At 40.3% G+C, this 26,412-nt stretch overlaps 1 protein-coding gene across 7 annotated transcripts in view; it reads right to left on the bottom strand.

The window, feature by feature from the left end:
* Nucleotides 1-26,412, bottom strand: part of PDE1C (phosphodiesterase 1C) — a gene marked incomplete at its 5' end in the record, with an annotated part of 524,017 nt that overhangs the window by 223,394 nt on the left and 274,211 nt on the right. The window contains one exon of one of the 7 annotated variants that reach the window (XM_084784997.1): nucleotides 24,554-24,580. The exons of the other annotated variants lie outside the window; for them this stretch is intronic. Within the exon in view, the coding sequence (XP_084641123.1) occupies nucleotides 24,554-24,580 (27 nt within the window). The remainder of the gene's footprint in view (nucleotides 1-24,553; nucleotides 24,581-26,412) is intronic. 7 annotated transcript variants of the gene reach the window in all.

The raw sequence follows: 26,412 nt of genomic DNA, 5'->3' as shown, positions 1-26,412 counted from the left end.
CTGCAGGTCAGTACTGCTGGGTGGAGGAATTTCAAGTAGAGAAATAGGTTCTCTGTGTCCTACACTTCTGCAGACTGGGTCCTTCGCCTTCTAACCTTGGGAAATCCCTTTCACTATTTGAGCGAATTGTTTCACCTAAGGATGAACCAGATGGCAACCAAGACTGCTTCCACACCAAACAGCTACCGGAAAGTCAAAACTTTAAGACATCCTGTGATAGTGCTGGTATGAGCTATGTGCCCACCTATGACAGAAACCCAGAACACTGCAACAAGTTAGAGAAGCCCATCAGCAGCTACAAAGAACAGAGCACATACAGGGTGTTTTCAGGTAGACCTCACAGACTAAAGGAAAGACAAAGGCATTTTCCATCAGCTGCAGGACATGCTCCCAAACAATAGGAACAAAGGATAAGTTTGGGTTTTTTTGTTTTTGTTTTTGTTTTGTTTTGTTTTGTTTATGTTTCTGGTTAGAAGATGTACTCTGTCAAGAATCCCTCTCACTCTGAGTGTTTTCATAACTCTCTGTCCTTGGCCCTTCCTGACTGCTCACAATTTCAAGGCAAGAATCAAGTTCCCACAGTCACAGGGAAGGGGAATGGGGTGAAAGCGGGAGGGAGGGAGGAATGGGAGGATGCACGGGATGGGATAACAATTGAGATGTAATATGAATGATTTTATTTTTCAATTAAAAAGAAAAAAGAAAAAAGACAAAAAGAATCAAGTTCCCAGTGAAGCTGTTCTCTACTGGGGTGAGTGTGTGGAAAAGGCCATCGACAGGCAACAGTGACATATATATTCCCAACACAGACACCTAAGATATAAGATGAAATATGGATGGTGACCCGAACCATAAAATCAGTCCATTGTCACTTCATAACTGCAATTTGGATATGCAGGGTATCTGATATGTAACCCACAAAGTAGTTGCAACCCACAGTTCAGAAATGCTATCCTAGAAGGAATCATGATTTCTGAATCCTCCATGAGGATAAACTCTAGCATTCATAGTCACGTACCAGGTATCCCTAAACAAACAGACAAGGACCTCTTCACACCTGCACACAAACTCACTGGGTTGGGGGTTAGTCTCTACTCAAACACCAGCCAAGGATCAGAGGCATCTGCACCACTTTTTTGAAGTGCAGAAACCCACACCCCAAGCCTAGTGGGTCAGGACACCCATTTCAAACCTGAGAAGTGCTGTTTATAAAAGTCCCAGGAGCAACACAGCAGAGAGCTGGAGATGGCAGAAAGACGCCATGAACTACAAAGCACAAACTCTGTTATGAACACAGTGATTGAGACAGCAACTCCTCAAAACACATCTTCCAGTAAAGTCAGCTAGCACCAAAAATTCCTCAGCGTGAACAGAGTACTGACTTCCCAGGCAGGGAGAAATGGGAAGGAATAGCAAACCCATGTGTTGATCAAAGGATTAAACATCGGCTCCCGAGCTGTCCTAGGATGCGAGATTCTCTGTGCTGAATTTACTGCCTTTGTGTCTCCCCCACAATGAATAAGCCTACAGAAAAGGGAGAAGTGACCCATGAAATATAGTCAATTATAGCTTAATCTTCCTCACCCTGGAGCCCATTCAATAGCTTTAATGAACTTAAAGTCTGGAAGGCAGGGTGAAGAATGCATAAGAAATATAACTCTGGCCGCTCTTGCACCATGCAAGCCCTGTTCCCTTTGTTATTATGGAAGACGTGTTCTCCATCCAGTAGGTAATTTGGAAAGGGAAAATACAAACCCTTGTTTTCAATTATTATTGTTACCTGGTATAAAGCTCCAAAGAAGGCATGTTATTAAGAGCTAATTAGAATGCATGGCTTACAGCACCACAGTGAGCCTTCTTGACTCGGTTTCCACCCTGCAGCATTGAAACAGCTGTCCTAGTTTGCTTCCTGATGCTATCATAACACGGACCAAAAACAACTTTGGGAAAGAAGGGTTTATCCATCTTACATTTTCACATCACAGCCCACCACCAAGGAAAGTCAGGGGAGGAACCTGTAGGAGGAACTGAAGGAAAGACAATAAAGAACAGCTGGTTACTGGCTTGCTCAGCTACCTTTCCCATACAGTCCACACCAGCCTCCTCAGGAGGGTGACACCACTCACAGTGGACCATGCCTCCCTATATCAATTAGCAAGTAAGAAAATTCCCCACAGAGCGATCTGACTAACCCACATAATAGGCAAAAACAGACATCCTTAACCATCACCTGGAAACCACACCAGGTTCCCTTCCCTGTGGGAAACTCCTTTTGACAGGGCACATAGACTACTCAAGTCATTCAAATGACTTTCTTCTAATTCAAACTAGAAGAAAATAAAAAAAACCCCAGAAGGTTGTGCGTTAGCATTAAAAGGTAAACTATGGCATTTGGCTTTGTTAGTGCATTTATATGCACCAACATATATCTCAGCTGGACTTAATCCACAAAAGGATGCACTGTATGTTCCAATACTCAATACCATGTATCACTGTCAATCACTATTGTTAAATCATGGGCTGTTCTTACTAGAAGATAAGAAACTCAGGTTACTAGGTTAGAGCCAACATTTCTATGTCTAAAAAAATACCATAAAATAGGAAATAGTAGACTTGGTTACTGCTGGTAGGATAAGTATTGTTTCACCAAAGTTTTATTGTCGTGTGTGTGTGTGTGTGTGTGTGTGTGTGTGTGTGTGTGTGCATGCTTGTAAATAAACATGAATAAAATTTTTCCCATAGGTTACTTGCTGCCCCATAGCATCTGGAGGTCATTAGCCTACTGTGTCTTGTGAATTGTCAACAGGAGCTCACGTGTTTGAAAGTTTTACCCCCAGCTGTTTAGGAAAGTTGTGGGAATTTTAGAGGTGGAGCCTCACTTAAGAAAACTGGATCACTAGAGGTAGGTCTTAAGCCTTTACAAACTAATTTTCCTCTCCTCTCCTCTCCTCTCTTTCTGCCTTTCTCTCTCTCTCTCTCTCTCTCTCTCTCTCTCTCTCTCTCTCTCTCTCTCTCTCTCTCTTCCCTCCTCTCTACCTCTGTCTGTCTCTCTGCCACTCTCTGTGTCTCTGTCTGTCTCTGACTCTGTCTCTCTCTGTCTCTGACTCTGTCTCTCTCTATATCTATCTATCTATCTATCTATCTATCTATCTATCTATCACTCTCTCCCTCCCTCCCTCTGTCTCTTTCCTGCCTATGCAATGTTACTTTCTGCTTCACACTCCTCTGGTCATGTCCATACCTTCCCCAACATGACAAACCATATCACCTTGAAACTGTCAGGCAAAATAAACTTTCTTACTTAAGTTTGGCCAGATATTTTTCCCCAGCCATAAGTAAAGTTTACTTAAAACACACTCCATCACTAGAAAGCGAATGCTAGATATCACAAGAGAGAGCTAGAAAATACAGATTGTCTATGGGTTTCTAGAAGAAATGAGAGGTAGAGAAAGAACTCAAGTCTCCTTGTGACCCAGCAGAAGAGGCTGGGGTGTCTGGATGCCCTTCTTCCTCTCCTTGGCCTCATACCCAGTTATGACTCAACCAGAAGCCATAATGAGGAAGAACATCTGTTTTCTATCAGCATGCACATCTGCCTCAATATAAATGCAAATCTGATATAAGGTATCTGCTTAGCATCAAAAAACTGGTTGAGCACTTGGACAACCTTCTCCTTGACACTGTTTTCACTGAGATTCTAATTCTCACAAAAAGCATTTCCCTCCCCCTCCCTCTCACTGCCATGCATGGCAGGCCCCTGACATGTGTGGTCTGCGACTCACAGCTGAACATTAGGCAGAGCACAGAGAGCCTTGTGGAAGAGTGGGAGGAAAGATAAGGACTAAAGGTGACAGGAGCTCCACAAGAATACCAACAAAGCCAACTAACCTGGGCCCAGGGGGGCTCATGGAGACTGAAACACCAACCAAGGACCACACATGGAGTGGATCTAGGCCCCCTACACAGATGTACCCAATGGGCAGCTTAGTCATCATGTGGATCTGCTAGTAAGGTGAGCAGGGGCTCTGACAAGGACTTTCTTGCATGCTTTCTGATCACTTCCTCCTGGTAGGGATCCCTTTCCAGGCTACCCACTATGGTAGAGGATGAGCTCAGTCCTGATGTGACTTGATGTTCTGGGATGGGTAGGTTCTGGGAGGGGCTTCCTTTTTCTGAGGGGGAGGGGAAGGGTATATGGGGAAAAGGGAAGGAGAATGTGACTAGACGGAGAGAATGGAGGAGCTATGATTGAGATGTAAAGTGAATATATATATATATATGTATATATTTAAAGATTACAACACAAAGGAAAGGCACAGGGCTTAAGCAGTTGTCCAAATTATTCATAAACATGGGTATAATTCACACAGATGAACTTCAGTGTAAACATCAAGTCACAGCCATCTTCTCTTCTCATCTTCTCTTAATATCTTCAAGGTTAAAGGGAGTCAGGATGTCATAAGAATTAATAGCTGACATCATAAAGTAATCCAGCCTCAAGTGAAGCAGTTCCCATTGTTGCCTGACAAAAAAAATACTACCCAATCTTTTCTAAGACTCAGGATTTCTTAGCTGTAACATGAGAATAATATTAATAATATACATATTAGAGGTGGTAGAAAAAATCAAATGAGATAAGCAAATAAGTCAAAGCCACAATGGTTACAAGCTGCTATGATTGTCACTGCTATGGTCACTAATATTTCAAAGCAAACTTTAGTTTCTCATCAGGCTAGTTTATTTAATTATTTTGCTTGTTTTCCAAAACAATCAATATTAGTGGTATAGATTTTTTAAAACCAAAATTTGTTCCAAATGTTCGTTATATATATCTTGCAAATTAACAGATCTCTAAAATAAAATTTCCAGGGAACTCTCCATTTTCTCTAAGGAGTAACTATTATAATTCATCTCCCTTTAAATGAGCTGCCAAAAGCCCCAACCAATATTTGGTAACAACAACAACAACAAAGAAATTTTTTAATCCACATATGTAAGAATTTTCATCTTTCAAGACCTAGAAGTAAGGAATCTGGGTGTTCGGATGTGTCACAGCTCTTGCCTGTGACAGAAGTGGTTGCTGCTGTGCTGGAAAAAGAAAACAACACCCCATGCCTCAGCTGCATGAAGCTGGTCAGCTGTGAAAGCTTGTACAAGGTGGTGATGGCCTCTGTGGTACTGGGCCTGAAAGGCAACCTGGCCCCCCAAGAAGCAGGGACCAGACCAGAGGGAATTCAACCAGCTCACAAGTGGGGCCAGCCTTCTCACTGCTCCCTACGACAACATTTCCCCAAAAACATTTGATCTGGAGATGAATTTTTGAATGTAAACCTTTCCTTCTTATGGTTTTCAGGATGACTTTTCTTCCTATTAATGGCATAATAGGAGCTGTCTGAGCACATATGTGATGCAGGACAAAGAAAAATGGGCAGACAGCAGTGGGAACTAGGCTGGTTTACTTTATGATGCCAGCTGTTAAGTCTTATGACATCTCGACTCCCTTTAACCTTGTAGCTGTTAAGAGAATGTGACAAAAGTGTGGCTGTAACATGAGGGAGGTCTACCAAAGACCCCTAAGTCATCCTCATTTACTGGCTTCCATTACCTCAAAGGCTATGATTTCCTTCTGTGAAGTTCCTCCTTCTAGTCTTCTCTACATAGGAGCAGATGGGATGATTGGAAAGACAACAAACAAACAAACAAGGTCCAACCTGACCAGAATAATGACTGTAGGACGCGAGGTAGAGCCAGGGAAGTATAGAGGAATAGAGTACCTGAGGGCCCCTAAAGCTTAGACTCTTGTACCATAAAAAGGGCAAGGTTTAAAACCAGCATTCTACATTTCATCTTACGAAGTGAGAAAAAAAAACTAAATTAAGCCAAAAGTAAGTAGAAATTACAAGTATAAAAGCAGAAAGCAATGAAAGAATAAAAAGTTAGCAATGACAAAAAGTCAGTTTTTATAAAACAATACAAAAAGCAGTGAGAGAAGAGCAGGGCAAAATTAAGAATAACAAGAGCATAAATTATCAATGCCAGGGGTGAAAAGGATGCTGTTACTGTTCTGCTAGACATTAAGAAGATGGCAGGCAATAACAGCCTAAGTGTCCCTCAGTAGAAGAATGGATAAAGAAACTGTGGTACATATACACTATGGAATACTATTCAGCTATTAAAAACAAGGAATTCCCAAAATTTGTGGATAAATGGATTGAGCTAGAAATGATCATAATGAGTGAGTTAACTCAGAAGCAGAAAGACTCAAATGGTATATACTCACTTATATCTGCATATTAGCCCAACGGGCATGTCCCACGAAAGCCTTCACTTACCAGGAAACAGAGACAGAGGAGAGGACATTCTAGTGGGACTCTAGATGTGAGATTCATGAGAGAAAGGCAAAGTAGAAGGACCCAGAGGGTCCTAGGAGCCTACAAGTAGAACATTATGATAGGCAGATTTGGGCACAGGGGTCCCACTCAAACTAGGCACCAGACAAGGACAATACAGGCGGTAAACCTTAAACCCCTACCCAGATCTAGACAATGGACAGAACACTCTCCACAGTAAAGTGGAGAGTGGGATATTACGTTCTCACACACTCTGGTGCCACACCTCTGACCATGTCCCCTGGATGGGGAGACCTGATGGCACTCAGAGGAAGGACAGCAGGTTACCAAGAAGAGACTTGATACCCTATGATCATATAGAGGGGGAGGTAATCCCCCTCAGGAACTGTCATAGGGGAGGGGAATAAGGGGAAAATGGGAGGGAGGGAAGAATGGGAGGATACAAGGGACGGGATAACCATTGAGATGTAACAAGAATAAATTAATAATAATAAAAAAAAAAAAAAAAAAAAAAAAAAAAAAAAGAAGATGGCAGGCACATTTTCCCAGGGAGCTTCATAGCTTAGATGCACCACCAAGAGGCAACACCTGGGAATTTTCTGGAATTCCAATCCTTCAGTCCCATTTCATACTCAACTAGTCAGGAATCTGAGCCAGGTTGAGGGAGGAGAGGGTTCAAGACCCTTTCATAGGCCTTTCTGATAACTGAGAAACCACTTGAAAACAGTTTGACCTCTATTTTCCCACAAGGAAATCTGAGCTTAAATGGTTTCCATAAGGAATTGTCCCAGACTCATGAGAGAAATAATAGCAACCTTACAAAAAGTGCTTAAGAAGATAGAAGCGGGGTGGAGGGTGGGGGTGGGCAATGGGGGTTGAGAGATGCCATCTTATCCAGATGGCCAATCAGCATTCCTTCATGGAAGAAACAGGCAATGCATTTTTTTAAAACTATACCTATTTGGAAAAGATTCCTGGTCTCCTAGGGATGGGCCATTTTGACAGATAAGTGGGCCACACAGCTCAAGTGGCCAGAGTCTGCCCTCCCATAGACAAAGGTCTTCATCAGTTGTCCTCTTTAGTTTGCTTACAGCCCTTAGGAGAGTGATAATCTACTTCTCTACAAGATACCTGAGACAGTGAACCCATGAGTAACAAACAGGGACAGCAAGTCATTATCAGGCAACTCTTCTCTAGCTTAATGTAATAAACCTTATTGAAGCTGGATCAAGGACTGGGCCTCAGTTAATAAAATCAGTGTTAAAAACCAACTACTCAGACGTGACTTCCCTCACCCACCTGGTGCCATCTTCATGTTCCAGGGACTAGCTCTGAACACAGCTCATGTATTGGGTTGGCCTGGTGAGCTCCTCTGTCGCTCATTCTCCTCACATTATCTTCACACTCTCAGGCCTAGCCCAAGTCAGCAGCTCCTGCACTGGCTGTCATGACAAGCCTGAGCTAAGGCAGGCTAGAATCTCACATATGTCATATGCCCAAAGAACAAAGTCCAAATGCCCAAGTCACATTGCAAAAAACACAAAAAATATCAAAGGCCAATGCAGTGTGTCCCTTCTTAAACCCACTAGTCCTATAGAAATGTTCGTAGGAAAGAATGACTCAAATAAACCCAGGACACAGAATTAAAAGGGCAATCATAAATGCTATCTAAAAATTCAAGAGGTCAAACGAGACATTGCAAACAACAACAACAACAAAATCTCAATAAAATTAAAGATCATAACAGATGCCTGTATGATGTCCAAAAATAAAACAAACATATGGCTGAAGTAAGTGACTCAGAATTTGAAAACAATTCAGTAAAGATAAAGAAACATTGAATACAAATCAAGCCAAAATAAAAACTCAACAACACAAACTCAGTGGAAAGACTTATATGTTAAATAGCTCAAGCAGAAGGCAGTATATGAGGACTTGAAGATAAAGACAACACAAGCAAAGAATGTAACATTTTTTGAACACAGGATAAAAAATATACAGAAACTGTGGAACCAAATGCTTGATTTATATGTATAGATTAGGATGAAGAGCCTAAAGTCAGACCATAGACCAGCTCTTCAACAAGACACAAAATAAAATTTGCCCTAATTTGGAGGGTTCAATATGGGAAAGACATACTTCTACCGAAAGCATTCTAAGTAAATTGGACCAGGAAGGAAGCACATATCTCTGTCCTAATATCCAATAATAGATTAAAGAGACTAAAACTAATCAGAATAGATTTTTAAAATGACATCTCATTTATATCATGGCAACAATTAACTAAGAAGGCATTACATGTAGGTTTCTAGGACCCTCTGGATCCTTCTACTTTGCTATTCTCCCATGCTTCTCTCATGTAGAGTCCCAATAGGATGTCTTCCCCTCATTTGACCATGTCCCCTGGAGGGGGAGACCTGGTGGCACTCAGAGGAAGGACAGCAGGTTACTAAGAAGAGACTTGATACCCTATGAGCATATACAGGGGGAGATAATCCCCCTCAGGAACAGTCATAGGGGAGGGGAATAAGGGGAAAATGGGAGGGAGGGAAGAATGGGAGGATACAAGGGATGGGATAACCATTGAGATGTAAAAAGAATAAATTAATTAAAAAAGTATAAAAAAGGCATTACATTCCTAAACATATATGCACCAAATTCTAGCACAAACAAACTCATAAAAAGCATACTACTGGATGGTAAGATGTAACTCGAACTCAATAATAGTGGGTTCAGTACTTCACTTTTCCCAATAGACAGATAATCTGAACAAAAGATAAACAGAGAAACATGAAGATGAAATACCCCACACATTGAATGGTCTTAAGCATATCTACAAAATATTTCATCCAAGCTCCAAAGAATATACATGCTACTCAGCAACCCATATTTTTGCTTCTTTAAAGGGGACCATACCCTAGGACACAAAACAATTTTAGCAAATTCAGAAAAATTTAAATAAGTATATATATTCTATCTGACCACAGTGCAATAAAGCTTAAAATCAACAGAAAATAAATCTCTAGTAATTGTTAAAGCTCATGGATACTAAACAACACATTACTGAATGATGAAAGGATCAAATAGGAAATACGAAATTCAATTCCTAGAATTAAATGAAAATGATAATGCAACAAAGCCCCTGGGACACATTGAAAGCAGTCCTGAGAGGGCAATGTAGAACTCTTACAGCATGCATTTAAAAGTGAGAAAGAGCACAAATAAATGATAAGAACTTAGAAAGGCAAGAACAGACCAAACGCAAATCAATAAATAATAAATAATAAAAATTAGAGCAGGAAGTAATTAGAGTCAATAAAACAGCATGAAGAGTCATGAATCAAATTGCTAATTCTTTGAGAAGATAAACAGGATGAGCAGACCTTTGGGCCACTTAACAAAAATAAAGAAGGAGATGACCCAAATTAACAGAATCTGAGATGAACAAGGAAACAAACACCAAAGAAATTCAGAAAATTACAAGGGAATACTTTAAAAAAGACAATTCTACTCCATTAAATTAGAAAATCTGAAATAAATTAATAAACCACCAAATAAACAATCATCATGGTCAAACTAAGAATAGAACAACAATTTAAGCAAACCCATAATAAATGAGAAAGGCAGAACTGTAATAAAATCCTCTTGACTGAAAAGCACCCATTCCAGAGAGATTCACAGGAGAATTTTATTAAAACTGCAGGGAAGATCTATAAGCAATACTCCTTCATTTATTCAAAAAATGAAGAACAGAAGGAGCACTTTTACGCTACTTCTATTGAGTCAATATTACTCTACTACCAAAATAATGTGAACACACAACAGAAAAAGAATGATGCAAGCCAATATCTTTGATGAACGTAGATGCAATAATCCTCAATAAAATACACACAAGCTGAATACACACATGTCAAAAAGGTCATTCACAGCAATAGAGTTACTAAATCCTGGAGATGCAGAGATGGCTCAGCATACATAAGTCAAAGCATCTAATAAATTATATAAATGGATTTAAAGATAAAATCATATGACTAGATGCAGAAAAGACTTTTGACAAAATTCAACAAGCCTTTGTGATAAAAGTCCCCAAGGAAGTAGAGGGAACATACTTCCCCATAATACCTAACCATGTAGGTGAAAGATCTTAATGATGGAAACTTTAAATCTCTAAAGAGATGGAGGAAGACCCAAGAAAATAGAAAGATTTCCCATGCATAAGGGTTGGTGGAATCAATATTATGAAAATGACTGTTCTACCAAAAGCAACTTACAGATTCAATGCAGCACCAGTCAGGTCAGAATCCCCACAACATTCGTCACAGAAATAGAAAAGCTGTAGTAATAAAGATAGCATAATACTGGCACAAAGACAGACATATAGATGAATGGATCAAAATAAAACACTAAGACATAAATGCACATAAGTATAGCCATTTGATATTCGATAACGCTGCTAAAAAACACAGAGAAAAGATATCCTCTTCAACAAATGGTTCTGGGGAAACTGGATGACCACATGTAGAAGAAAGAAATTAGATTTGTTTCTCTCACCTTACACAAGATTTACTTCAAATGGGCCCATAGTAAAGTATCAAACACTGAAACTGGCTGATGAAAACACAGGTAGTATCTACTCTACATGATAGAGGAATTCAGGCCAACAATTAAAACTCAAGAAACACCACAGAAGAGAAGGCAAAGAGATTCTAAGAGCCAGTGGACCAAATTGTCTGCTGATAGTGACTTCTTCATATGACAGAGAATCTGTACCCATTAAATCTCAATAGCATACTTGTCTAAATAAGATCTATTGATAAGGTAACACAAATGGCAGAAATCTCACAAGGGTCCACTAAGATGAAGACATAGAGGTAATTAGTGACTACTGAGAGATAAGGAGAGAGAACCAGCCTTCCCCAGGGATAGACCCCCAATAGGTTTCCATTGCCAAGTGGACAGACTTAATAACATACATACACACACAGCATTAAGTGGACTCAGCAGGATGTACTTGCACACATACTTCATTAATCTTCATAACATGTGCATATGGAGATCCATATTAGCACTTAGGTGGTATAAGAAAGATCCTTCCATTACAGTCTTCTCCATGATCCCTTCTCCTACACCCAGGCAAAGAACTGTCTGCTTTCCATTTTTGCCAGAACCTTCCACCTTCCCTACTAATAGCACATGTCCTTGCTCTAACATGAGCCTGGGCCTTGCATTTACCCCAGTCCTCCAATGCCTCCTCCATTAAATTAGTAGATCCTGTTTCTATGAAGGTAAGCACCATTCAATTAAATACAATGCCCATATGAAATTTTCAAGAAATAAGATTAAATTATAAAAATATATTATAAAGGTACTACATTGGCTTTTAACCCTATAAATCTTAAACTATTTAAAATGATTAATTTTAAAATGTATAACTAAAGTACCAACTACCTAAATTATTTCTTCTAAATAAAATTCTTAGACCATGGTTTCATATGTGGCTGATATTCTTACATATATTTGCTTACATATTTTTATCTGTAGGGCAGAGGGCACATGTTTGCCATGGCAGAAGACAATTTGAAGGAGTCAAAACTCTCCTTCCACTCTGTGGGTCCTGGAGATAGAACTGAGGCGGTGGGAAATGCCTTTACCCAGGGAACCACCTCATGGCCCACCAGCTGATTTTCTTGTTTCTCCTTGAGTCTCAGATGTTCTCTTGGGAAAGCTTTTGCTAGCCCCCCACTCCCACCCCAAGTTAAGCAAAGTTACTGCTTTGATATCTATTGAAGAACCTACAGTGAAATTAAATAACCCACCTGTGTGTGAGTATGAGTGTATCTGTCTCCCTCTCTTTCCCTCTCCCTCTTTTCCTCCCTCCCTCTCTCCCTCCATCCATCTCTCTACCCTCTTCCTCCTTCCTTCTCTTTCCCTCCTCCTCTTTGCTCTCAGGCCAGCATCATCTCTTCATTGCAGCATCATTTCATGCTTCATACATCACACAACAGTGATTTTAGCCATGTGTAAGATGGGGTCCCCCAGAATCAGATCACCTGGTGAGGCTACATTCATCTTAGATTAAGGGCACTCTGTGATGTTTGTACAATGACAAATCAATTAACGATTTCAGAACCTATATCCGCTGTCAAGTCGTGCATGACAATATTCAAATAGACTTTATTAAATGCATGCATTTTGAAAAAAAGAAAAAAAAACTACCCCTTGCTCTTTACAAGGTTGATTGTCCAATGTCTCTGGGTATGTGTCCACACAGGGTTACAGTTAGCCCTGTGTAGTAAAATAAGAATCCAGGAGTAGTCAGACAAGTCAAACTTTACGTCAATAAATAAAATATGCTGTGTTCTTGGTCAAATTCATTTTTAAACATAAATACAGTACTTCAAATGTTCTCTTTATCTAACTTCCCAGAAGCACTGTTAATGTGAAGCCTGCTCACTGACTTTCATCCTACAGGTCGTAGATGTATATCTAGGCTAGACCTGTTCAGTTAAAAACAAATCCAAACATCACCAATCCTATAAGAGGAGGAGTACAGAGACCAGAAGAGTGTCAATGAAGAAATGTCAACTGGGATTTCCAATCCAAAGAATAAGATTTGGGGTCATCTATCTGCAGGGCTGTACTGTGTTTCCCAGTCCCTGGGGTATTGGTGGGAAGCATGAGAGAGTAGTTTTTACCACCCTGGCACAGTAATTGCTTGCCACTGTTCCAATGAGTCCTAACAGGTGAGACTCTGAGGGACTACACAAGCAAAGAAGTCCCCAACGAACCAAGTTTTGAAGAACATTTGCAAAATCTTATAGACTTATGATGGAGGGTGGCATGCTATGGCTGCTGTTATTGGGAGGCAGTGCAGTGAATTGCCAGGTAATATTTTTGAAGCCCTTACTATATCTATATGCCTAGAATTGGCCACCCACCGCACACACAGTCTGTTTATTTTGCAGCCCATGCACTGGCTACTATGAACAGCCACTCCACTGAGAATATTATGAACTTAACTACTTGAAGAATTTGGTTAAAGAAGAATGAGGCTTGGATTTCAGTTTAGATCTCTGACCTCCTAATCCTCACTATGAATGCTACTATGGAAATTCTTTGTTTTTTGCTGCTCCAATGCTGCACAGAAGCCAATGTTGCAAGCAAACCACTGACACCCAGGATGGGAAATCAACCTTCCCATCAACTAAAGCCACAAGTATCCTTTAAACAGAACTCTCCACACAAGACACCAATGTGAGGAAAATTTCTTTTTATCCAAAATAATGATGCTAAATGTGGAGCAATTTAAGCTTCACAATGGTTTCATCAGACCTCGTCTTGAAGTCCCAAAAATCACACTCCAAGAGCACATTTCTTGATGTGGTAAAATCAGCAGAGGAGGCAGATGCAAAACAAACAGGTGGAAGCGTGGAGTTAGCATACCCTGTTGGACACAAAACCACTTTAATGGAGAGCTGTGTTCGTGGGCCTCCATGCCACCATTCCTCCGTTAGCAGCACTGCTATTATATAACCATAAGCATCCTTATTTCCAAAGAGGAGCAGTTGTCTCCTAAAAAAAAATGAGGCTTCTGTTTACCCATCAGTTGGGCACTGTCCACTTCCCCAAAAAGGTTAGTTTTCTCCTTCCTTCTCCCTCCCCCTTTTCTTAATGATGGGCCATGAGTAAACATCACTAACTATTGAAGAAAGGCTGTCACTAACCACATGGTACGCTAGTAGTCATGACACCTTAGGTACCACAGATCTGGGACTACTATGGATCCATCCTAAAAGGTGGAGGGGAGGATCTCATAGTGCATACTGCAGTCGTCGTCATGGAGTTCTCTTAAGCTCTTCAGTTGCCATGCTAATCTACAGAGTCCTTGGATCAACCTGAGGATAATGCATCCTGCATAGGAAGGGGATGACTATAATAGTCAACCCACAAGACTTCTATTTGCATTTAGAGAGGCAACAAGACAACAGAGAGGATCATGGGGAGGCCCCTAGTTGCAGAACAAAATGATCACAGATCTCAGAGCCAAGAACAACTTGCAGGATTCCCTTGTTAGCCCTGATTTCCAAAGGACCCATCCTGCTACTGGACAGGCACTAAGTTCAATGGATAATTTTTTAGTCTGTGTATACTAGGGAGGAATCCATTCATTTTGGCTTGCTTTGCAGCTACTAATTTCTGCGGAAAGTATTCTGGTAATTTCCTTTCTGCACCCCATCCTGTATAGGATGCTTTGTTTTATTGCCTCCTTGGTGAATATGCAATAATACCAACTGTTTCTGTTAAGATCCATAATTTTATGCTTTGGGGGAACAATCAGAAAGCATATGGAACTCAGGATTTCTGACTTTTTTTCAGGATAGAGTATGCTGAATGTACATAAAGCAAACAACAGTATCCTTCAAATTACTTGAAAAATCCCCTTTCATGCATTATAAAAGCACTTAAAATGTTTTTTTCTTGTGAAATTTAAGTTACTTACCAAACCTTGAAAACTTTATATTCAACTACATGCAGTATGAAATACACTCTATCAATGTGATATACTGGGAAAATTATAAGCTAACACAGAACAATTAATAATCGCTAAAATACTATGCATTTATTAAGTCATGAAGGAACACTTATTTTTTACCTTTATCCATTTAAACTCGTAATTTTGTGAGGTAAATACTATACTCTATACTCTCTCTGCCTCTGTCTCTCTCTGTCTCTGTCTCTCTGTTTCTCTCTGTTTTTGTCTCTCTGTCTCTGTCTGTTTCTCTCTCTCTCTCTCTCTCTCTCTCTCTCTCTCTCTCTCTCTCTCTCTCTCTCTCTCTCTCCCTCCCTCCCACCCTCCCCCCTCTCTCTGTCTCTCCTCCCCTCCCACTTCCTCTTTCTCTCCTTCTCTCTCACACATATCCCTTCTCTCCCCTCCCTACCTTGTTTCTTTTTCCAGTGTTGTGGCTATTGCTGTTTTGAGACAACGTCTTGATATATTGCCCAGGCTGGCCTCAATTCCCAGGCTTCAACAATTCTCCTATGCCTCCCAAGTAATCAGGACAGTAACATATACCCCTGTGACTTATTATCATTCAATTTTCAAGTTATTAAAGTGAAGCTTCATTTCTCATAAGCCTATATGTTGAAATGTGTGTGTGTGTCGTATGCATACTATGTGTGCTTGTATATGTGGAAGCCAGAGGTTGACATTGGTTGCCTTCTTCCATTGTTCTCCACCCTACATATTGAGATAGGGTCTACCACTTAAACCTGGGGCTCCATGATTCAGCTAGCCTAGCCAGCCAGTTTGCTTTGGGGATACTTTGTATTTACCTCCACAGTTACTGAGGTTACTGGTGAGCCACCACACTAGCATTTGTGTGAGTACTGGGTAGCTGGACTCTGCTCCTTATATTGGCATGGTAAGTGCTTTACCCAGTGAGCCATCACAGTCCCAAAGTGAACCTTAACCAAGATTTTCAACCTCAGCACTACGAATATTTTAGAAAATTCTCTATTCCTTTTTCAGCCAGAATATCAATACACTAGAGGCCAGAAGCAACAGCTGGAGTGCCTGTTTGCTCTCTGACCTGCACATGTGTGTCATGGTGCAGGTGCCCACATACACACAACAATAATAAGTGAAGCTTAAAGAAAAGATAAGTCACAACTAGAAATGTCTTTACACCTTGCCAAATGCTGTTTGGGATGACTTTCTCCCCAGTCAAAAATTACTGGCTTATAGAAAGCAAGTAATTCATAAAGGCCTTGTGCTTGAAGACACATAGGTCTAGAAGCTGGGCATCCTGACTTTAGAATGCATGCATGAACCAATGAAATGCAATAAAATCAATCAACATTTAAGAAATAACACCAGGGCCAATAAGATTGCTTAACAGGTCAAGGGACTAGTTGCCAAGCCTGATGATCTGAGTTCAACCTCCAGGATCAGCATAGTGGAAGGAGAGATTCAACTGCTCCAAGCTGTCCTTGGACTTTCACGTGAATACCATTGCACACAAATGTGCATGCTTATGTATATGTTCTCTCTCTCTCTTCTCTTTCCTCTCTCTCTCTCTCTCTCTCTCTCTCTCTCTCTCTCTCTCTCTCTCAAATACACACTCTCAACCACCACCACAAAAACCAGCAACAAATAAATAAATAAAAATCTAATAATTTTTAAATATAATACCTGCAATGCCCAACATATTTCAGTGGAGTACATTCTTCGCTTAAAAATTTAAATCTTGCAATTGTTCTAAGAACAACAAACGTCCAACTCTTGTACACAGGACTCAATCATCAAGAACTAGGAGAGCAGACTACATTTTAAGTGGAAATATTTAAGAAGACTCTAATTGAAAGGCTGTGCTTTTTAATTGAGTCTTGAAGAAAAATATGGTCTAAGAAGCTAAATTTTTTAATTTTAAAACCCTAGAATAAAGGAAGACAAATACTTCACATTTCTCTTACATATTTTTTAAAAATATGAAAATAAATGGGGTTATAGGGGATCGAAAGGGGACTGGGAATATGGACAAGAAATGACAGTAGGTGTATAGGTGTGAAAATATCACAATGAAAAACATTGTTTTGTACAATTAATATAAATGAATAAAAGTTATAGAAAGGGTATGAATAAAGAAAATAAAGAAAACAAGCAGATAGGATAGAAAGCTGTTCATCTGAACTGGGATTTGGGTGACTTGAAGGGCAAGTCGGGAAAACTGAAGCAAAGGTAAACGTAGGGAGTTCAAGTCCTAGGAAAGAAGAGGGTTCCTGAGGAGCCCATAGGATGCTATGAACACTTTATTTGTTTGTTTGAGATTATAATTTAATTATATTTCTCCCTTCCCTTTCCTCCCTCCAAACTCTCCCACATACCCTTCCAAATCTTCTTCAAATTCATGGCCTCTTTTTTTTTTTTTTTTTTTTTTTTTTTACTAATTGCTATTGTGTGCATACATATACATGCTTGTTGTTTTAAAACACAGTCAGAGAGACTGTATAGGAAACAGTCAGACACAGGTATGCAGAGCTGAGACAATGAAGGCACCAAAAGAAAAGGGTGATTAGGGAGACTTTGAGTAAAGGATAAGGAGCCTGGACTGTGGAAATAAAGACCAGACCACGGGATGTAAAGGCACACAGCCTGTTACAAAGCCAGGTGAAAAGGAAGGACACTGTGTTAATGCTGAAGAAACATGCAAGCACATAGCAAAAGACTCTGAAGTTTTGATCATAGATAAGCACAAGAAAGCTCGCAATTACCATTCATAAGAACACTGTATTATGCCCAGTGGTTCCTCTTATGTAAGAAAATGGCAGCTTAGTGCCAAGGTCCTTCCTGTTATGAGTAGCTAGACACATCACCAAGACTTGATCCAGCTACTACAGCCCAGGATCCTCTCTGGCCCTGCCTAGTTCCCATCTGTTAACAAGCTTCTCTGAGTCCATACACAGACTGATACTTTAGAGGGGCTACTGAGTCAGTGGTGGTGGCCTGCTACTCAGAACTGTGAGCAAAGCTGTCCCCATCTTCCTCCTCTCTCTCACTGTGTTTCACCCGAAATTACAAATCTTGAACGTGTTTTTTCCTGCACTAAGTACCTCAGAGGGTTCTCTTCTCTCTGCTGGTGAAGTATCATGTGCATCCCTGGTCTGTACTGGAACCAGAAACACACACACACACACACACACACACACACACACACACACACTCACACACACACCTCTCTCTATGGTCTATGTTGGCCAGTCTCTATTTGCTGTAAAATCACCTCAATTCTGTTGCCAATCTTGGAATGTAAACTAGACTACAGAAAGTAAGATTAATTATGCATATGTATAGAAAAATGTGCCTTGATAAATCCTATGGTCATCTCTGCTACCTTTCCCAAAAGTATTTATTTTGTCTCACTGACATCCTTATTTGCAAAGACATAATACAAAAGCCCACCAATCTTTTTTAAGATATAAAAAGAACTTCAGTGTTTACTGGAGGGTCATAATTACACCTGTGGACAGATAAGAGAGGCGGAGTTGAGGTATACTCATGAACACTCAGATACAACTGCTTAGCAGGGATCCTTCCTGAAGATTGCAAGTCACCCCAAGCCCATTCTTCAAACATGACACTCTATGACTAGGAGAAAACATGGCAGATTAGTTGGTAACTCATTGAAGAAGTAGATTCATGGAGTCAGAAATGGGCAGACCTGACTAAGGGTATCATTTCCTGGATGTAATCACTTACTGAACTAATTACTGAGCTTCATTGAAGACCATGAGGAGAAAAATGCATGACACTTGGATTGGATGACTCCTTTGTCAGTCCTGCAGCAGCAGACTGTGGCCCCTCTTCAGGGAGAGACAACACTACTCACTACAATACCTATACAGTTGTCCGCATCATCCAAAGCATTCTTGTATCCAGAATATTTTTGAGCCATTTGCCTTTTTGAGAAAAGATCTAAAGAATCTGGTAATCATACATTTAAAAAATAACTGAAAACAGAAAGAAACAAAAAAAGATTCTGAACTATGCAAACTAGAGTTCACTATGCCTACACTTTGAAGCCCCATCTGTATCATTTGTGATTCGTGAGAGAAGTATATGACATCACAAATCCTGACATCATAAGGCCCAACTATTCTGATGCCCTTCAGTCCTTAGATCTGCCATATTCTATAGTAATTATTTTGCTTACCTGTCTCACCTACAAAGCATGACCTGTTCACAAAGTCATTTTTAATTCTCATTTTATTTCCAGTTTTTAGTAAGTCAGCAGAAATATTTTTTAACTTTTGTATTTAATATAAGAATTTTTAATATTTAGATTTAGATTTTATAAATAACAGTATATGTGACTATCAATCTAATATGATTGTCAAAAATATAAAGTTACTAGCTAATTAACTGTTCTGACTTATAAATCAGATATAGTCAGAAGCAGCACTTCTATCTAAACTAAGTAGAGATACAATTAATAACAAACAATCAAAACTATCGTGCTAAATGTTACAGGCTTTCTAGTAAGGCTGAAAACAATAAATCTAATACCTCTCAGCCAATGTCTGAGCAGTCACAGTGTAGACATAAAGATTTTTCATGCAGATACTGATGCCACTTGGCCTTTAACTCATGCTTTTCCTTTTAACATTCTGAATAATCACAGGTTAGATAATATCCCATAATATTTTTAAAAAAGGAGAAGGTGTGAGCCATGTATGTGCATGCACACATGATTTTGGAAGCACTTTTTACATGGAACTCCTTACCAGCAGATGATACCCATCAAAAAAAAATCAGATTAAAACGACCATTTAAAATGTTCTTGTTGAAAATCTCTAAAAATTTTTAATTTCATTAATAATTTTATCTAAATGTAACTGTTTAAATATGTATCACTAAATCAAACATGGATTCAGCTTGTTATACCATCTTGGATATAAATCTCATTTATAAAGAGCAGCCTTGGAGTACAAGATTATGCTAGGTCTCTGTGGTTATCTTCTATATGATCTGGCATGTTGCCTCGAAGACCCACATGTCTCGGCCTGATGACTTGAGCAAGATTTTGTATTGAGAACAACTTTGGTGAGAATTTTACCTGGAAGCAGGTGTACTCAATGGTCCTCTCCAGCTAAGCTTCCTGGATAAGACTCATTCCAACAGCAAGAGGAAGGGGGAGTGGGGAGGGGGTCCCCTTAATGGATGTAAGTTAAAATCTAGTCTGGTGAGGCTTTCTGCATAGAAAGATGCTTTCTGCTGACTTATCATGCCTTGCTAACCCGTATGGAACACTTCTAACACCGTACCTTCTATTAGGATTCTAGCCTTGGAAGAGATGAGTATCTTTCCATTGATGCTAAAAATGACACTGGAGACATCCCTTGAACTAAGATCTGCTTTGCACTTTATGAATTACTTCAAGAACGATAATTCCCACTGTTGAGCTAGAGAGGGGTGATGATTATTTGAAAGCAGATGGATGCTTTCCTCTTTAAAATAGCTGCGGCCAGTAAATGACTGTGTAAGTGAAATGAAACAGCAAGAAAATTCTAACAAAAATGATTATTTATTTATGTTGGGTATCTTTTCATGGATGTCCAAATCAAACCTCCACAAAGGAATACTTGAAAATTATGCATACCATTTGGTTTTCTGACACTAAACCACCAATTTTATTTGGCTAAAAAATGCAGTGAAGATGAGGGACCAGGACTGGCAAGACAGCTCAGTGGATAAGAGTGCCAGACAACCCAAGGTCAATACCCAATATATACATAATGGAAGAAGATAAACTCTTAGTCTAATGACCTCCACATGAGCATCATGCCATGTCCATCCCCATACATATACACACAAATAAATGAATGAATAAAGTTTAGGGTAAATAACTACACTTAGAATACAACAAGCCCTGTCGCAATGATAAGATTGTCCGTAACATGAAAAAGAACTCACAGTTACTTCCATCCTCCCTCAAGGAACCTTATTGGTAAACACACAGTCAAGCAGAAAAGTGTATAACTAGTGGAACAATACACTTAAGTATCTACCATTCGTCTAATGAAGGTGACCCAGAGCTTCTGGAAAAGTCTCAAGTAAAGCCATTTTGAAAAAAGGCTGAACGTCAGCTGCACAGTTCATGGAGGCTCCAAATTATTAAGCATGTAGGTGTACTGGTAGACTAACAACAGGACACAGCAGAAGCGGCTCTGTGCTAGTATCTCAACCCGAGCCACAACCGAGAGTCAATCAGCTTCCATTGCTGCCACTTAGGCCACTCAGCTCCGGAAGCCACATAAGGAGTGTAGCTTCTCTGAGACAGTCATGCAACAGGGAAGCTACATGGAAACATTTGGGGGATAAAGTCTTACATGGGGAGATGGGAGGGACGCTGGACAGGCAGGCACAGAGGGAAGAAGCACTATGGTCCCTGCCGTGAATGAAGGAGGGCTCTTCAAAGCAGACTCTCCACGACCAGCAACACTGCTGCTGACACCAGTTAGGTCACATCCAAAGCATCCAGCCAAGTCCTACCCGACTTTCCTAACCCATAAAATCATGAGCGAAATGAAATGGCTGTTTTAAGTCATGGTGCTAAGAACAGTTTGTTATTTATAATACATTAGGAGAACATAAATCTATTTAATATGAAAATTATTAAAAGTAGAAGGGTTCAAATTGATCTTTTAGTAATTTGCACCTCAGCATCAATAAAGCTGGTAAAGGCAATCTTTACTTCTATAACACAATAGGAAACATAACAGCATTCACATCAGATATGCAAAAGTATACTTTCATAAATAGCTACCATAGTGATTTGAACATTGATAGGTTTGAACAGCTCTTTCATAAGACTGCCACCCACCTGTCTGCCTCCCTTTAAAATGCAATATAAGTGATGCTGAAATGTCTCATACCCTTGACTAAAATATAATCACATTTTACACTAAAGACTATGGTACCCTCCAATATGAATGATTAACTTTATCCTGCTCAATGGTTCTCATGCAATTACTGCATGAACCCAACCAGCCTAATCAAGACAGAAGTGTGTAGTTGGTTGTGTAAGCTGATGACATTTATAACAGGGTAGCATCCTCCAGGAGGCCTTCAAATTGTAGCTAGCTTTCCTCTCAGTATCTCATGTAGTCCAATTGCATATAAATGTCTTTTGACCACAGACTTTACTTGGAAACCAAAGAACACAGGAATTTCTACTAAATGATAACTGATTAGAAAAGTTGATAATAAGTGGCTACCTAAAACTGTTTTGTTGAAAACTATTGGAAATTTTTATTGTACTCATGATTCTTATTTAGATGTAATCTATTTAAATCCATAATACTGAGCTCAAATATCATGAAAAGCCAACCCTAGATTTCTTTTTTACCAAATGCATACGGACTTTATTTATTTATAATAAACTACATACAATATGAACAGTTATGAAACAATCAGGAAAAGCATATGTAAAAATTAAATTTAAAACATTTAGATCACTTGTTTTTTGGCAACCTTGAAGAAAATGCTATCTATCCTATCTAATTTTTTTCCTTTTTTCTTCTTCTTTTAAATTAAAAAAAAAACTTAATGTGTTCATTTTACATCCAGATTGTAGTCTCCTCCCTTTTCTCCTTCACGTCTGACCCACCCTTCCTCATACACCCACCCCCCCCAATACTCAGAAACGGGGAAACTCCTCCTCTAACATCTCACCCCAGCCCATCAAGTCTCATCTGGACTGCCTGCATCCTCTTCCTCCGTGGCTGGGCAAGGCCGCCCCACTACAGGGAGGTGACCAACAAATGGGCGCCAGAGTCCATGTCAGATGTAGTCCCTACTCCCCATATGATGAGACCCTCAAGGAGACTATGCTGCCTCTTGACTACATCTGAGCATGGGGTCTAGGTCCTCACCATTCATGGTCCTTGGTTGGTGCATCAGGTGCATACCTAAGTCGTTCTGTATCATATCATGCATTTTTCAATTTAAAAAAAAATCTTTCTAGACTTTAAAACATTCTCTTAAATCCTGAACAACTTAAGCCTGACTGTGATACTACCACTACCTGGTCTTCAACCCCATCAAAGACTTGAGAAGGAATAAAATTATTAAGAAGTACTGACTCTGAGGGACCACGGTTTAGTGCAAAAAGATGGAATAGCATAAGCCAAGACACAGAGCAAAGTGTCAGCATGTGCTCCCAGCACAGTCACTGTCACTATACACAGTATCTATCCACCTTCCTCATTGGTTTCTTAGGTAACTTTGAAGTTAAGCCATTTTGTGCAGCACCAGTCTAGAAAGGCTTCCTGACACACAAGGCCTGTTGTCTTAGATAAACCTTAGATAAACACAAGGGTCACCAAAGCTCTTCCTAAGAAACCACTGACCCACTCACAGGTAGCTGCAGTCACTTGTAGATCTACAACTGGACAGCCACTGACAAAGTTTAGAGAGTTAGGAAGAATGTTGGATATGTCTCCAGGGAACATAGAAGTCCAGTAGGCTTATGAAAACAAAACACAAAATCTACGCTAGATGAACCAGTCAGGCATGGTACCTCATATCTGTAATTCCAGCACCCACAAAGCTGAAGCAGGAGGACTGGCATTAGTTTAAAGGTAACGCCCAATGCAAAGTGAATTCCAGCTCAGCTTACGATACAGAATCAGATCTTGTCTCAACAAAACAAAATGAACCAATGAAGAAAGAAAGCATTATTGATGTAAAGGATATGCTAGTTTTCTTGACTATAGTAATTGTTTTGCCATGCACTCATATATCAAAACATCACATTGTATACTATAAGTACACATAGGAAATGCGAATCAATGAATCAATTCAACCACGACGCACATAACATTTCTTAAGTTCACTTTATTATCCCATTATTTAAAGGTTCCACCCACTTTCCCTGAGTTCATGACATGGGTACATGCACAAATATCCCTGCCCCTCCGGACTAGGAAGCACCATCTGCAGAAGAGCATTTCAGCGGAAGATGCCATCATATACACCTGGGAGAGCTGGGCTACATTCACAGACTGATGAATCAGTAATGCAAAGGATGCAGGTTGGAGCAGTATAGCTACATACAGGGCCAGTGTGCACCACATAGCATCAGGGTTCCTCACCAAAGGACCTGCAGGGCACAGCGCCGAGCCAGGCCAGGCCCTTGTGCACACAGTGGGTACTTGGGGAATATGATACATTCTTCTTCAAATTACTTTTCCTACAGCCAAATAAAAAGGCTGCCACTGCTCTGAGGGACTCTGCTCCTGTGGAGCTTTTCCTCAGCGACTTGGGCAAACAAGAAGCCAAAGTGGATTTAAAATGTCTATGCTCCTCACCAGGGAAGCATCACCTCCTACAGGACAGCATCAGTCCTGTCCCTCCTTGGTCAAAGTTGTGGCGAAAATCACCAGACAACACAGCAGTGAACCCACAGGATGTACTCTCAGGAGCTGTTTACACATTGAGCTACACCACAAGGTACAATTAATTTCAATTGAAAGCTGCAGCAACGATTAAGAGATAAAGCAAGCAACTGCAACTCACTGAAGAGAGGACTCGGAGACTGTTTATTACAGTTCCAGTGCACCCCAAGCCAGACCTGGGAAGAGCTGAGTCACAACTCAGCCAAGCACAGTCCAAAGGTTCCCCTCTCCCAGAAAGGGGAGCTTACCTCTGGGATGTTTTCTTATATTTCCTCCTGTAGGAAAAGAAGCATAAACACATGTCAGAAAGAGCCCTTGACAGGCAATAGAGGAGGGGATTACTTTAGCACGGACAGGTATGTGTGTCAGCAATCCTAGGGTCTCCTTCTATGTGGTTTCAGAGTCCATTGCCAGTCTGTTCATGTTTTGGACAGGCAGAAGCACATATAGCCGTCATAGTGAAAAGCAGAGTTCCAGGAGCTCAATGCTTCTGCTCCCATGTGCCTCCCTTCTTCCTTTTGAAGGCAGTGTGAGATCCTGATCCAGGTCTGGCTCAAAGATAATAATATCCAGGCTCAAGCCTTAGCCTTTACACTTACAAGATCCATGGGGTTGGAACACAGTAAGTAGAAATTTATCAAAGGTCTTTTGTCTGGTTACTTAATGGCCAGTGATTATTAGTTATTTGTATTTTACAATTGTTATTATCATCCTCATCATGAAGCAGGTAAGAGTCCTTCAGGGGTGTGTGTGTGTGTGGGTGTGTGTGTGTGTGTGTGTGTCTGTGCGCGCGCACGCGTGCACACATGATTGTTGGGAATCACACACAGGACCCTCAAGTATATTAGCATAGTTCTACTACTGAACTTCACCCCAAGACTGAGAAGACCTATTATACGGCCCGTTTTAAAATGTGAATATGGTACACAGCTAAGCCATGAGAGCAGAAAGAGATTTTCAAAGAAGGATGAAATGGAAAATGAGACAGGAAGTCTAGAATCAAATGATGGAGGAAGTGTCTATGCTTGCTAAAGGTTTGGTTAAGGTCTTTCCTGGGAAACAGAAGAGGCCCAGGTACAATGTATCTCTGCTACTTCCTGTTAGCTAGCCTTAAACAAATCTCATGTGCCTTGGGACTCCTGATCCATCAAATAGAGAAGTGATATCTGCTTTGACCATTTCACCTAGGTCAATAGTGACACTCGAGAGGAAAATGGCCTTGAAAATATGCTGACCCAATATCCCAGTGTTATTCATGATTGTGTCAATTTTGTGTCAGCTCCTAAGAACCTTAACAGAGTTTGGGCAGATTTTTCAGCCTAGAGGGCTTAAAGAACAGCAAACCCATGAAAAGAAGATCTGTCTCCTCATGACAGTTTCCTGTGCTATCTTGCCTATTTAGATCCTTCCTGAAATCAAAGCAAATCTCACACAAATAATGTCTTGGTGTTTACAAGTCAGCATTTAAAGCACAAGAAGACACTCAGGTCCATGGAGAAACTAAGGTACGGCGGAAAAGCCACCTGAAGGGAAATAATAAGATGGGCACTCTTGGTCTCCGCTTAGAATCCCAACTAATCCATCAGAAACTAACATCAGCAGAGGGTGTCTTGTGAGATCTGAAGAAGGCAGCCTGGGCTTTCACAGTACCATGTGTTTTCCAAGAACTGTACAAAGGCAAGGCAGGGAGAGGTGAGAGGACCATGGAGAAAGGGCAGAAGAGCTTTGTTTTCAGCACCTACTCATAGTAGCCACTTGTGTCTTGTTAATCCCCCATAACTTTTTAGAGCATTTTGTCGAGAAGGAAAATAATGAGTGCATCTAAAGTGATAATTTATAACAGCAATTGTAAGACATAGTTTGAAGGGCTTAAATCTAATTGAATAACCTCACTGGCTAGGAGGTCTTGGATTCAGCTCTGCTGACAATAACATTTTAGTGTCCACGTAAATGAAAAGGACAACAATCTTGCCTAGAGATCAGGTATTTAATCCCCCAGGAAGTGCTTGTCTTGTACTGGGTACTCTAAATATTTAGTTTCCTCTGCCACTGTTTTTGAGTTTGTGAGATTAGAAGCCTTGTCACAAGGACCTCTGCGTCTATCCCA

Source organism: Acomys minous (genome assembly GCF_964271855.1).
Source record: "Acomys minous genome assembly, chromosome: 6".
In the NCBI taxonomy this organism is placed as follows: domain Eukaryota; kingdom Metazoa; phylum Chordata; class Mammalia; order Rodentia; family Muridae; genus Acomys; species Acomys minous.
Note: the sequence above shows the minus strand (reverse complement) of the source record. Positions and strands in the feature narration are given on the sequence as shown.